The 13,689-nt window shown below is 43.8% G+C and overlaps 1 protein-coding gene and 1 non-coding gene across 2 annotated transcripts in view; one reads left to right on the top strand and one right to left on the bottom strand.

The window, feature by feature from the left end:
* Positions 1 to 13,689, top strand: part of Pnpla7 (patatin like phospholipase domain containing 7) — a 64,416-nt gene that overhangs the window by 33,986 nt on the left and 16,741 nt on the right. The window contains exons 14-15 of the mRNA XM_036184201.1: positions 2,450 to 2,519; positions 9,620 to 9,769. Of these exons, the coding sequence (XP_036040094.1) occupies positions 2,450 to 2,519; positions 9,620 to 9,769 (220 nt within the window). The remainder of the gene's footprint in view (positions 1 to 2,449; positions 2,520 to 9,619; positions 9,770 to 13,689) is intronic.
* Positions 12,651 to 12,754, bottom strand: LOC118583255. The gene has a single exon (XR_004944845.1). It is a non-coding gene; the product is annotated as a U6 spliceosomal RNA (small nuclear RNA).

Below are 13,689 nucleotides of genomic sequence, written 5' to 3'. Positions count from 1 at the left end.
CAACTCTCTTCCTCTTTTCCTCCCTCCCACCTCCTCTTCTTTTTCTTCTTCTTTTTTTATTTTTTTCCAGTGTGTATGTGTCTGGTACTAATAATGAAACCCAGGGCCTTATGTACAGTAGGTAGTCACTTTACCTCTGAATTATAACCCAAATCTGCTTGTTAATTGTATATGAATTCATTAGTACAAAATGTACTTTTTGTGAATGGCTTTGTTCATTGTCCAGCAGTATCCTGCTGCTGGTCTCAGTCCATTTGTCTGTTCTCCAGTTGGTGGGTGTTGGGATGCTTTTCAGTTTGGAACTATTGGGTTTAAAAGGCTGCTGAACGCATTCTTGACAAATGTTATTATAAACAGATGATTCATTTGCCTTGTTCAGTTGCTAGGTCACAAGATAGATGTGTGCTTTGGGAACTGCACAGTTCTCCAAAGTGGCTGTGCTGTTTCCCAGCCCTGTAGGATGTGGCTCCTAAGCCTAGAGTGTTAGCAAACACACAGGCAGCTGCCTGACACCAACCGTTTTCATGGGTACATCACAGTGGTGTGAATTTGTGCTTCCTCAATAAGATACCAGACCCCTTTTTGTGGACTTATTGGCCAATCTTGAACCTTTGCCACTTGATGTAGAAATAACCTTTTAAAATATTAGCTTTAAAGGCTAGACATGGTGGTCTGTTTTTAACCCTAGTATTTGGAAGTCAGAGCCAAGGTTACAGGCAGTGAGTTCTGTGAATTCAAAGCCAGTCTTGTCTACATAGTGAGTTCCAGGGTAACCAGGACTACAATAGTGAGACTCCGTCTCCCCCCCCCCCCAAAAAAAAAAAAACCAGCAACAACAGCAAAATTAGTCTCACTTTGAATTTACTTGTTTTTAAATGTGACAATTTTATTGCTTTATTTGTGGTGCTGGGGATTAAGCTCAAGGCCTATGTATACTACAAGCACTATGGCACTGAACTGCATCCCCAGCTCTTCAAATTTTATTTTGAGACAGGGTGTTAAGTCCCAGGCTGGCCTTGAACTTCTCTTGTGGTCCAGGCAGGCTCAAACTTCATACCCTCATATCTCAGCTTCCCATTGCTGGTATGAAAGGTGTACGTTATCGTGATTTGCTGAGTATAGGTGTTTGTCTGTTTTGGCTCCTGGCCTTTAGAGAAACATTCAGATATTCATCATAGAACTCCATGAGTGCTCCCAAAGACGTGTTTATGAAATACACTACTGGGGTGGGTGAAGGAACAGCAGGATTCCCTGTACTCTTCTCTCTGCTTTGTATGTTTCGAAACTTCTGTTACAGTAGAATATATTAATAGCCTCATCTGGAAACATCTTGCTTTCAGGCTTACTTTCAGACTTCTCTACTTAGACTGCTTTTTGTTTCATATCTGAAAATCTGGTCAGTTTCATTTAGATCTTCTGTGGTCTCTGACCCTACCATCTTGGGGCAAATAAGCTTCCTTAATTTACTTGCTAGAAATGGCCCTTGTGAACCAGGAAGTGCTGGTGCACGCCTTTAATCCCAGCACTGGGGAGGCCGAGGCAGGCAGATCTCTGTGAGTTCGAAGCCAGCCTGGGCTACAGAGCGAGTTCCAGGACAGTTCTTTGGCTAAGGCTTCAGAGAGAGAACAAACAAACAAACAACCCAAAAACAACAACAAAAAAGAAGTGGCCCTGGTGTCAGGTAAATGATACCAGACAAAAGCAGGTGCCCTGTCTGAGGTGAATCCTATTCTCAGTAGGTCTTGTCAGCTGTCTTTGCCATGCCTGGGGGTCATGGATGGGTTCCTTAGGTCACTTGCTGCCTTGAGTGAGTGTGAGGACCTGCAGCAGGCTCAAGGTCACAGACACCTTTTGTGTTTCCATTTCTCTGTTGTCACCCCTGGACTGAGCAACCTCCCCCCCCCCCACCAGTCAAGCTCCTTTTTCCTGGTAATTTAATTTCTTTCCTTTTGTTGTGGTAAAAATACCTTGACAAAAGCAACTCAAAGGGAAAATGTTTGTTGTTTGTTTTTTGTTTTTGTTTTTGTTTTGGCTCACAGTCCCTCATAGTAGAGAAACCACAGCAACAGGAGCTAGGGAAGGCATCTGTTATGTCCGATCCGTAATCAAGACCAGAGAGCAATGAGTACATGCGTGATGGTGCTCATCTCGCTTTTCCATTTATAAAACCCAGGTCCTGTCCACAGTTAAGATGGCTCTTCCCACATCAGTTAATGTCAGCAGGACAATCCCAATAGGCATGTCTAGGCCATCTCTCACTGTCTCATCCGGCAACCAGAAAGTTGTGCGTGGGCTCCTGTCACCCATAGTGCATATTTATTTCCAGTCACTGACAATTTTGAAAGCGCAGACCCAGTGTGCTGTGTGAACATCATTGTGACTTTTTCAGTCCCCAGCCTTTTGCCATTTAACGGTGTGGTTTGGATTTTCCTTCTTCCTCTACCCCAAGGTTGTAACCCGACTGATTCATCTCTTGGGTGAGAAGATCTTAGGCAGTCTCCAGCAGGGATCTGCAACAGGTGAGTCTCAACACCTCCTCAGTCCACCCCTCACCCCCCCCAACCCCTCTGCTTCCCCTGAGGGGTAGAAGAAAGAAGCAGGAAGCCACCGGGGCAGACCTCTGGAGCATTTGTGGGATACTGTGCTGCATGACTCTTGAAAACATCCACAAACCCCCACCAAGCACAACTCTGAGTAAAGAGGGCTTAGATTCTGACAGTGCCAGCATGTTTTGCCAAGATGTGTCTCAACATGGGCAGCACAGAGGGAGGCTCAACTATTTGTGAGAAGAAGTGTGATATATCTGCCTTCTATTCTCGTCAGTGGTTAGAAAAAGGAAATAGAGGGTGAAGCCTCTGGAAGAGTGGTGTAGTTAGAGGCTGCCGTAGTCTGTCTGTCATGTGCCAAGTGTAAACGGTGGTGAAATCACTAGGGCGTCAGGAATTAAAACTCCACCAGAGCATGTTGGTTTCCTTCCAGCTCCAAGTGCCCCTAATTTGGGGGCCACTGGTCACTGTGTATTCTAGGACTGTCTTCTTTTCCTGGATCTCTGATATTGCTCTCTGGCCCTGTGCTGTTCGGAGTTCATGGCTCTCTCCTGCCTCCACCTCCATGTTCCCTGCTAGGTGGCCATTGTACACTTGTGTGCACACCTCTGGTCCTGCCCCCTGTGCTCACCTTAGTGTCTTTTTCCACTAGCTCTCCCAGGCTAGCTCATTTGTGACCCGGTCCTGTATAGACGCACAAGCTTTAGACATGCCTGAGACTGGTGTGCAGTACTGCATGTCTGTTGAGAGGACACATTGTGGCTAAACGTGCTGCTGTTTAGCTCTTTACTCTGCGCACCTTGTCATTTGGATCACATCCTGGTATTTTAAGTATTATGTTAAGCAAACTGTCTGTGCTTACAGTGTGCACACAGCAGTGGAAAACCACGGTCCTTCTCCAGGATGGATTCATCTTAACTTCATCAATCTTTAAGGCTTTTTCCACGTGAGATTACATTCTGAAGTTCTGAGTGGGCATGAATTTAGGAGAGACACCATACTGTTCAATACATATGATTTCTCTCTTACTGTGCTTTCAGCCTGTCTAACCATTATGTTTGAAGTAAGCTTCTTAAAGGAAGGCATAGTGAGAGGCCAAGTTTTTTTAACTATTCTTCTGGTAATCTTTACCTTTTAATTATTTAGACCACTTACCTCTAATGTAACTCCTCTATTAGAATTTATGTCTACTACCTTATATTTTAATTTTGTTCCAATACTATTATTTTTATTTTAATTTTTTTTTTTTTTTTTTTTTTTTTGGTTTCTCGAGACAGGGTTTCTCTGTGTATTTTTGTGCCTTTCCTGGATCAAGGCCAGCCGTTGTAGGTTTTGTTGTTCTTGTTTTTGAGATTTGTTTTTATGTGTCTGGGTGTTTTGCCTGCATATGTCTGTGCACTCCATGCATGCAGTGCCCTTGGAGGCCAGAAGAGGGTGTCAGATCCTTTGAAACTGGAGTTACAGACAGTTGTAAGCCACATGTGGGTGCTGGTAATTAAACCTCTGAATGATAGCCAGTGCTCTTAACTAATGAGCCATCTCACTGGCCCTTGAGATGTGTCTTAACCATTACTTCTACATGCCTTGAGAACCAAACATTTGCCTTTAAAAATCTGAAATCCAAAATCCAAAACTTTTGAAGTGTCACGTCAGCATTCAGAAGTTCTGACTTTTGGAGCATTTGCTACTTTCAGATGAGGAATGTTTAACCAACAGACTGGGAACATTCTAAAACCTGACAAGACCAGAACTCCAACGCACTCTGGCCTCAGGGATGTCAGATAACTGACACTTGACCTGCCCTTAAATTATCCTCGCCTTTACATTTCAGAAATTGGAAAATCTTTGGATTTATGCCTTTGGAGTTAATTTTGCTTTAACCTATAGATTATATCTTTTAGCAAATTTGGGAAATTCTTAGCTTTTCTTTCTTCACATCTTCTTCCAACCCTGCATTCTTTCTTTTCTTCTTAAAACAAAGTGTCATGAATGCTGGGCCTTTTGTTATTGTCGCAGAGGTATCTGGGGCACTGGTCACTCACTTTTTTATCTTTCTGTCTCTGTGATGTTCAAATAGAATTGTTACTTTGGTCTGTCCTCAATATTACTTGCTCTTTCCTGTCACCTTGATTCTCCTATTTGGCCTATACAAAGTGGTTTAAAAATATTTTTTTTTGGTTGTTATTATTATTTGGAGACAGGAACTTGCTGTGTATCCCAGGCTGGCCTCTGACTCAGTATATAGCCCAGACTGACCTAGAATTTTCCATCCTGCTCTGGGCTCCCTCTTAGTCTAGTAGTCCCCTGCTGGGATCACGAGTGTGTGCCTCTGTGACTCCTGGGATCACGAGTGTGTACCGCTGTGACTCCTGGGATCACGAGTGTGTACCGCTGTGACCCCTGGGATCACGAGTGTGTACCGCTGTGACTCCTGGGATCACGAGTGTGTACCGCTGTGACTCCTGGGATCACGAGTGTGTACCGCTGTGACTCCTGGGATCACGAGTGTGTACCGCTGTGACCCCTGGGATCACGAGTGTGTACCGCTGTGACCCCTGGGATCACGAGTGTGTACCGCTGTGACTCCTGGGATCACGAGTGTGTACCGCTGTGACTCCTGGGATCACGAGTGTGTACCGCTGTGACCCCTGGGATCACGAGTGTGTACCGCTGTGACTCCTGGGATCACGAGTGTGTACCGCTGTGACCCCTGGGATCACGAGTGTGTACCGCTGTGACTCCTGGGATCACGAGTGTGTTCCGCTGTCACTCCTGCCCCAGAGAACATTTTATTTGTTGTTGTGTTTTGGCTCTTCTTTGTTTTACTAAGTTTTCTGTTTCTGTTTGTTTCTGAAATGCTCATGATTTCATGATGGCTGGCTGTGAGTGGTTGTATTTCATGTTCCTAGCAAATACTTCTAACCTTTGTGCTGTTACTTTGTCTGTTGACTGATTTTTCTCATTCAAATTAAGATTCCTTGCTGTAGAGGTGGTGTATGTCTTTTTTTTTTTTTAAGATTTATTTATTTATTATGTATACAGAAGAGGGCACTAGATCTCATTGTAGATGGTTGTGAGCCACCATGTAGTTGCTGGGAATTGAACTCAGGACCTGTGGTAGGGCATCCAGTGCTCTTAACCTCTGAGCCATCTCTCCAGCGCTGAGGTGGTGTATATCTTTAATCCTAGCATTCAGGATGCAGAGAAAGTTGGATCTTTAAGTTTGAGATCAGCTTGGTCTACAGAACAAGTTCCAGGATAGCCAGGGCTGCACACAGAGAGAAATCCTATCTCAAAAAAAAAAAAAAGAAAGAAAGAAAGAAATTCCTTGTTCTTGGTGTACCTGCTAATTGGAATATACTGAATTTTTAAATATATATACTACATTGAATAAAACAAATATCTACTTTTGAATATTATATTCGCATGTAAATCTTCTGTGGCCGTTGGTGTGTTTGTATTCATAGATCGGGTGCTGCCCTAGTTTTCTGGACTATGATTTGTTTGGCCAGCCGATGTTTCCTTGAGACGGTAGGATTGCCGGAGTTCTGTGCCGTCCTTTGTTCCGATCCTCTGGATTCTGATCTGCCTAACACAGGCATAGCTGAAGATAGCTTTCTCCACTCCCCTCTCTGGCCAGGGCAGGGCTTCTGCTTGCCAGATAGAAAGGCTGCTTTGTGTTCAAGCTGGAGAGGGTTTGTAGAGGCAGCCTCCTAGGACAGGACTCCTTCCTTGACCTGTGGAATCGAGAGAGCTGCGTGCATCCTGCAGTCATTAGAGCTCCAGATGAGGGGTCCCTCACTCCACTTCCCTTTAGACCGCAGCAAAGACTTCCTAAGCCCCTCATCTGAAGACAAAGAGCTCCATGGAGCTAACAGTAGAGCTCCATGCTGGCTCTACTAAAACACAGGGTTCTGACATCTGAGGTCGATGGAAAGAAAGATGAGAGCGAGAAGGGAGTCCCCAAGGAAGACCTGTTGTAGAGGACGCTACCCGAGGAAGGGATACTCAGATCGCTGCTGTGGCAGTGATTGTCATCTGCTTCTGGGTGGTGCTCTGGGCTGTGGGCTTCGGGGCTTTAGTGACTTAGTTGTTACTTAGGTGTTGTTTCCTCCCAATTACCAGAGCGGTAAACATCCACTCAGTTTGTGGAAGCAGCATACACCTGAGCAGAGGACAGTTGACTGCTTGGTGCCTCCTGTGGGCTTTCTGGGTGGAAGTCCCACTGCCTCACAACACCCATTTCTACATGTGATGGGAAAGCCACTTGGGAGGTGGGAACTGCCTTGTTAGAAGGCCATAGTCCTCTCCACTGGAGCTAATGAATGAGGATGAAGTAAATAAAGAAGGCCTTCTTCCATAGGCCTGGGAGATGGAGACCTAGGGGAGCAGAGGAAGGGGCAGGGCAAGGAGGAATCCAGGAAGCGATGGGAGCTATCAGAGGAACCCTGAGGCTCTTAGGACCGACCATCAGTTCACTTTGAGTGAGGCACAGACAGCTGCAGAAGGTGGTATCAAAGAGAACCCATTTTAGGCCTTGTGACCAAAGCTGTAACTATAGCATTTCACTCAATAACTTTTCTCACCACTATATAAAGATGTGGGGTTTTATTTACTTTAGATTTACTTATTATGTATACAATGTTCTGCCTGCATGGATGCCTGCAAGCCAGAAGAGGGCACCAGATTTCATTACAGATGGTTGTGAGCCACCATGTAGTTGCTGGGAATTGAACTCAGGACCCTTGGGAGAGCAGCCAGTGCTCTTAACCTCTGAGCCATCTCTCCAGCCCCCTGTTGTTTTATTTTTGTTGAGACAGAGTTTCTCTGTGTTGCCCTGGCTTCCCTGGATATCGTCTGTAGACCAGGCTGGCCTGGAACTCACAGAGATCCACCTGCCTCTGCCTTCTTGGGTGCTGGGATTAAAGGTATGTGCCGCCGCCGCCGCCCGCTGCCGCCACCACCACCACCACCACCACCACCACCACCACCACCTGGCTTAAAGATGTGTTTTATTTTTTGATAGCTAAGAGGGTCATTAATTTAGCTATTTATCCCATTACCAAATATCTCTCCTTAGCTCTATTTTTGTTTATTTTTTGTTTTTGTTTTTGTTGTTATTGTTGTTGTGGAGTTTTTGTTCTGTTTTGTTTCTTGAGACAGGTTATCCCTGTCATGTATCCCTGGTTGGCCTTGAGTTCACTATGTAGACCAGATTGGCCTCAAACCCACAGAGATTCTCCTGTTTCTGCCTCCTGAGTGCTGTGATTAAAGGTGTCACCACTATCCCTGGCCTTCCCAACTACTTTAAACAATATTGCTGTGAATATCTTGGTGCGCATATGGTATATATGAAGTATATGTATAAGTTATGTGTGTGGAATATACATGGTGTCTGGGTGATATGTATGCAAATTGTATATATGGTATATATATGTTGTGTGTAAGATATATGTGAATTGTGTGTGTAGTATATGTGTGATATATGTAGTATTATCTATGAGGATGTATGTATTACATATGTATTATGTGTGTGTGTAGGTGAAATGCATGTATCCTCTTAAGACTATAGACTTGTTTCTGCTTATCTTTTTTTGTTTTTGTTTTTATTTTTTGTTTTTCAAGACAGGGTTTCTCTGTGTAGCTTTACGCCTTTCCTGGAACTCGCTTTGGAGACCAGGCTGGCCTCAAACTCACAGAGATCCTCCTGCCTCTGCCTCCCGAGTGCTGGGATTAAAGGTGTGCACCACCACCGCCCGGCTGTTTCTGCTTATCACAGCCTAAGTGTGGCTCCTTATCTCTCCCCCTCTCCCCCTGCTCTTAGGTTTGCTTGGAATGGCAAACCCTTCCTAAACTCTCTCTCTCTTACTGTCCTGTACCTTATGTCATCTGGAAACATGGGGGCTTCCAGGCAGTGGCCCAGCTTTACAAATTGATTCCTGGCTCTGTGCCTACAGGTCACTGAATGGGGCTCCATATATCCCTGCAGCTCCCTCCACCTGTAGCTCTGCACCAGACTTCTAAGTCAGTCTGTGCAGACATATGTCCAACCAATTAGAACTGTGTATCTGATAGTTTCTGGAAGCTGTTCCTGGGGTGAGGAGCAGAGAAGAAGCCAGGCATTTGGAAACTGCCCTTAAGGAAGACAGGCAGCCCAGGCCTGAAGATGGGTCTGTCTGTGTCAGAGTAAAAAGGAAGGTCAGGAGTGAGAGGGACATTGTAGAGGAGGGTAGGCCACCAGTGGCCAGGGAGCCCATAGCATGACAATGCCAGGAAACCCTATGCTCAGCCATCTTTTGTGGATGCAGGAGGGGCCCCTTCAAGAGGAGAACATTGTATTGGAGAAGAACTTGTACCAGGATCTTTTACTACAGGATAGCAAAAAAGAATGTCTTTGGTCTTGCCCCTGTGTTAGTTGAGTGGTCCACAGTCCCTGCAGCTGAGTAAGGCCTGGGAGGAGGTCCAGGCCCTCTGGGTGTCTGGGTGAGGCTCTGTTGGACCCTTGGATATCCTGGTCTCAAGGAGGCTCTGCCTGCTTCGATTTCTCCTTCAGGTGTCCCTTCTGGTGTCTCTCTAGGATGCCCCTGCCCCTGCCCCTGCCCCAGAATGACCTTCCTCCTTTATTCCTGCTTCCTTTGGTTTTTGGAATCCCATGTGGATAAGATTATAAAGGTGCGTCTGTTGACCTTCTGAGCTTACGGATTCTAGAGTGATTAAAAACAAAAAACTATAAAGAGCAATGGTATACATATATATACATACACACACCATTATGAGAGGTGGATCTGAGGCTAGCCAAGGCTACATAGTGAGACCATTGAGGTGTGGGGGTGCTCTCATCTGGCAGAAAATTTCTTAAATTTTCTTGCTCCTTGAATTCCCAAGCTCTGGAGGATCAAAATAACTTATGGCTGGGCCAAAACTAGAGCACATCCATTTTGGTATTGATCAAGGGCCTGTGAGACTGAAAACAGACCCCGGTCCTTCTTGGTGACACCCTGTGTCATCTGTAACCATAGCTGTTCTGCTGGTGTCCCAGCCTTCCAAGTTGATTCTTGGTTCTATCCTTACAGGTCACCAGCTTGGGCTTCACACAGCAAGCAGCAAATGGGACTTGGGGAACCCACCTGGCAACTTGTCCACGGTAGCAGCAATGCCTGTATCTGAGGATGTGCCCCTAACTGCCTTTGCTCTGGAACTCCAGCATGCCCTCAGTGCCATAGGTAAGCTGCACAGAGGTCCTGAAGGTAAACATTATCAGTTCCTCAGGAACTGTGTGGGCTACCTACCCTCTATCCAGGGGAGGCTGTACTCTGAGGGAGCCCTCCACATTAAGGAATTTCCAGGCCTTGAGATCTTCACAGGCAGAGAGTATGTAATAGTATATGATGTGTTAGAAACCCTTAAGATGGAGGGACCCAAAGACATTAGGAGAGTCCTCTGTACTGACATCCCCCCATCACAGGTCTATAGTTTTAGGTTCTGAGCCTGCTAGAAGTGTATGCCAGCACTCTGCTTGCTGAGTAGGTATGGGAGTAGATGGCCATGGAGCTTACTGACCTGATAGAAAATGTCCTTGGACGGGATCAGGTAGCTTTGGTAGGGGGTCAGTTAGAACTCGACCACTCTCTGGGCCAACAGCTGGAGTATGTTAGTCCTAGATGAAACCCAGAGCCGATCATCCATCAGGAAGAAGCTGTTAAATTTTAAAGGCTAGGGTTGGCAAGATGGCTCAGCAGTTAAAGACGTCTTAACACCAAGCCTGACAACCTAAGTTTGATCCCCAGGACCTACAGGGGAAAGGAGAAAATGAGCTCCTACAAGTAACACTCCCACCCCCACACTCATGAGCACCCAACCCACATAAGGAGATAAATAAATATATGTTTAAAATTGGAGAATCTAAGAATAAGAAATTAAAACTCAAGAGAATTCTTGAAAATATCCAAGTTCATAAGGTATTCTGTTTTTCTTAACAGTTTTTAAAAACTTGTATTGATTCTTTGTGGATTTCACATCTTGCACTCCAATCCTAATCTCCCTGTCTCCTTGCATCTGCTCTGCCCTTGAAACCTTCCCCCATAATCAAAACCAAATTTAAAAGAAAATCTGAAAACCAAACAAAATAAAGAAATAAAACAACAACAAAAAAGAAGAATCTTGTTGTGGAGGCTGTGGTGTGGCCTGTTGAGTCATACAGTTTACCCTTCAGTCCATTCATTGCCACATTTTATTTACAATTTTTATGTAATTTCGAGTGAGCATATGATATCTACTCATGGTAGGTTATAGTAAAAGTTTCAGGAATGTCTCCGTAAAGTGGTATAATAGTGGATGCAGTGGTTATGTCCAATGATCATAAAATAAGGTATTAATAGAATAATAATAATAATCTATTTCAGAACAGCACAAACACTTCCTCTACCCTATAGATACTTAAATTATATAAAACAATGGTTCTCAACCTGTGCATCATGACCCCTTTGGGGGTCATATATCAGATATCTTGCATTACAATGCATAATAGTAACAAAATTACAGTTATGAGTAGCATTGAAATAATTTTATGGTTGGGGTCACCACAACATGAGGACCTGTATTAAAAGGTCAAAGCATTAGGAAGGTTGAGAACCGCTGATTTAAAAAAAAAAAAAAACATTAAATAATGCAAACCAAAGATCTATAAAATTGAAAGATACCATAGTATTTATTAGTTATAAACTATTCTTTTTTGTTTGTTTGTTTTTTTCAAGACAGGGTTTCTCTATGTAGTTCTCTGCAGACCAGGCTGACTTTGAACTCACAGAGATCTGCCTGGCTCTGCCTCCCAAGTGCTGGGATTAAAGGCGTGCACCACCACTGCCTGGCTTATAAATTATTATTAAAATAAAAACTTAATGTAGCATACATAATTTAAAATATTGTGGTTTTTGTTGTTTTGTTTTTTGAGACAGAATCTCACTTACTGTGTAGATGGCTGTCCTGGAATTTTCTGTGTAAACCAAGCTGGTCTTGAACTCACATAGATCTGCCTGGCTCTGCCTCCAGAGTGCTGGGATTAAAGGTGTGTGTCACCATACCCAGCTTGTATGATAGTCTTGATCTTTGTTTTGCAATCCATATTGCTGGTGTATAGAAAGTCCTGTTCATTTTTGGTGACATTGGTCAGATTGTTCGGGCTGCATCCAGTGCAGTGTCAAGTTGCTCTGTGGAGAAAACTTTTTAAATTCAAGATAATTATAGAATCACAAGAAATGTCTAAGTAAAGAAAGGCCCCCATGACCTTTACCAGTGTCCCCTATGATAACACCACACATGATGCTAAGACTACTCTAAAGGTCAGCTCCAGACTCATTAACTGTTCTGGTGTATGTATACATGCACATGTTTGTATGTGAATGCACATATGACTATAACATGAATCTTAAAATGGTCTTTTAATAAAAAAACCGGTACCAGGTATTGGTGGAAATGCTGAAAGATCAGAGAGACAAAAGAACAAGACAGCTCTTACCTCTAGGACTGACTTCTCAGCCTGAAAAAGCCTCTAGCAGAAAGGGATGCTTCTTACAAAAGCTTTTAGTTCCTGTCTCCTCATGCCTTATATACCTTTCTCTGCCCAGCCATTGAAGGGTGTGTGCTCCCCAAGTACTGGGATTAAAGATGTGTGCCACCACTGCTTGGCTCTGTTTCTCTCCAGACTGAATCAATCTCATGTAGGCCAGGGTGGCTTTGAACTCACAGAGATCCAAACGGATCTCTGCCTCCCAAGTGCTAGGATTAAAGGTGTGTGCCACCACTGCCTGGCTTCTATGTTTAATCTAGTGACTTGTTCTGTTCTCTGATCTTCAGGAAAATTTTATTAGGGTACACAGTATATCTCCACATGTGCTCCCTCCTTTGACACAGCATATCCTGGTAGCCAGGACGATACCAATGCTGCAAAGCTCTCATTGCCATAGAAGCCCTTCCACTTTGAAGCTGCCACATTCTGTCAACACCCTTCTCCAAACAACTCTCCTTAATCTCTGATTTTTGTCATTCTGACAAATTCATAAAAATAGAATCATAGCATGTGGCCGTGTGAGATTTTCTTCCTTTTTTTAAAATATGGAACCTTCACAAATTGGCATATCATCCTTGTTCAGGGGCCATGCTAATCTCAGTATTATTTTTATTCAGTTTGAGTGTATATGCTGCCAAAGCAAACATGACTTGCTTTCTTTTGATCGCTGTGGTGTATTCACACCACTGAAGGCTTGTTTCAGTTTATGCAGCTACTCATGATTGAAGGGTGTTTGGATAGTTTCCAGTTTGGGAATATTGTGAATGAAATTGTTGTGACCATTCATGTAATGGATGGATTTTTTATACCTATAAATTTTCATTTCTCTGGAGCCTGAGTATGTTCAGTCTAATAGGAAACTGCTAGGCTTTCTCCATAATGTCTATACCATTTGTATTCCCACCAGCAATGTGTGCAGGGCCAGTTTCCTTCCTGTTTTAATTTTAGCTATTTTAATAGGGGCATAGTGATAGCATGCTCTAATTTTATTTATTTATTTACTTACTTACTTAACTTTTAACTTTGTGAGACATTGTCTCACTATGTTGTCTTGGCTGGCCTGGACCGCTTTCATTTCTTCAGCTCTTCTTTTTGTTGTTTGCTTTGTTTTTTTCTTTTTTTTTGAAGCAGGGTCTTACTCTGTAGCCTTGGCTGGCCTTGACTTTACAGAGATCCTGCTGCCTCTGCCTCCTGAGTGCTGGGACTAAATGTGTGTATCACCATATGCCCTAATTTTAATTTGCTTTTCTCTGTTGGTTTATGACACTAAACCAACATGTACAGATTTGCTTCCTGTATATATTCTCTGGTGAAATGTCTGTTCATATGTTCTGCTTGCTTGCTTTTTTTCTTTCTGTTTTTGTTTGTTTTATTGAATGCTGGGGTAGAACCCAGGGCCTCACACATGTTAAACAAGTGAGCACTTTCAACTACATCCCAGTCCCTTTTTCTCGTTGGCTAATTGGGCTATTAGTTTTCTTACTGTGGAGGCTGGTGGGAAAGGAGACTCACTTTTAAAGCCAGGTGTGGTGATACACACCTGTAATCCCAGCAGCTGGCAGGCAGAGGCAGGAAGGC

Source organism: Onychomys torridus, chromosome 4 (genome assembly GCF_903995425.1).
Source record: "Onychomys torridus chromosome 4, mOncTor1.1, whole genome shotgun sequence".
In the NCBI taxonomy this organism is placed as follows: domain Eukaryota; kingdom Metazoa; phylum Chordata; class Mammalia; order Rodentia; family Cricetidae; genus Onychomys; species Onychomys torridus.
Note: the sequence above shows the minus strand (reverse complement) of the source record. Positions and strands in the feature narration are given on the sequence as shown.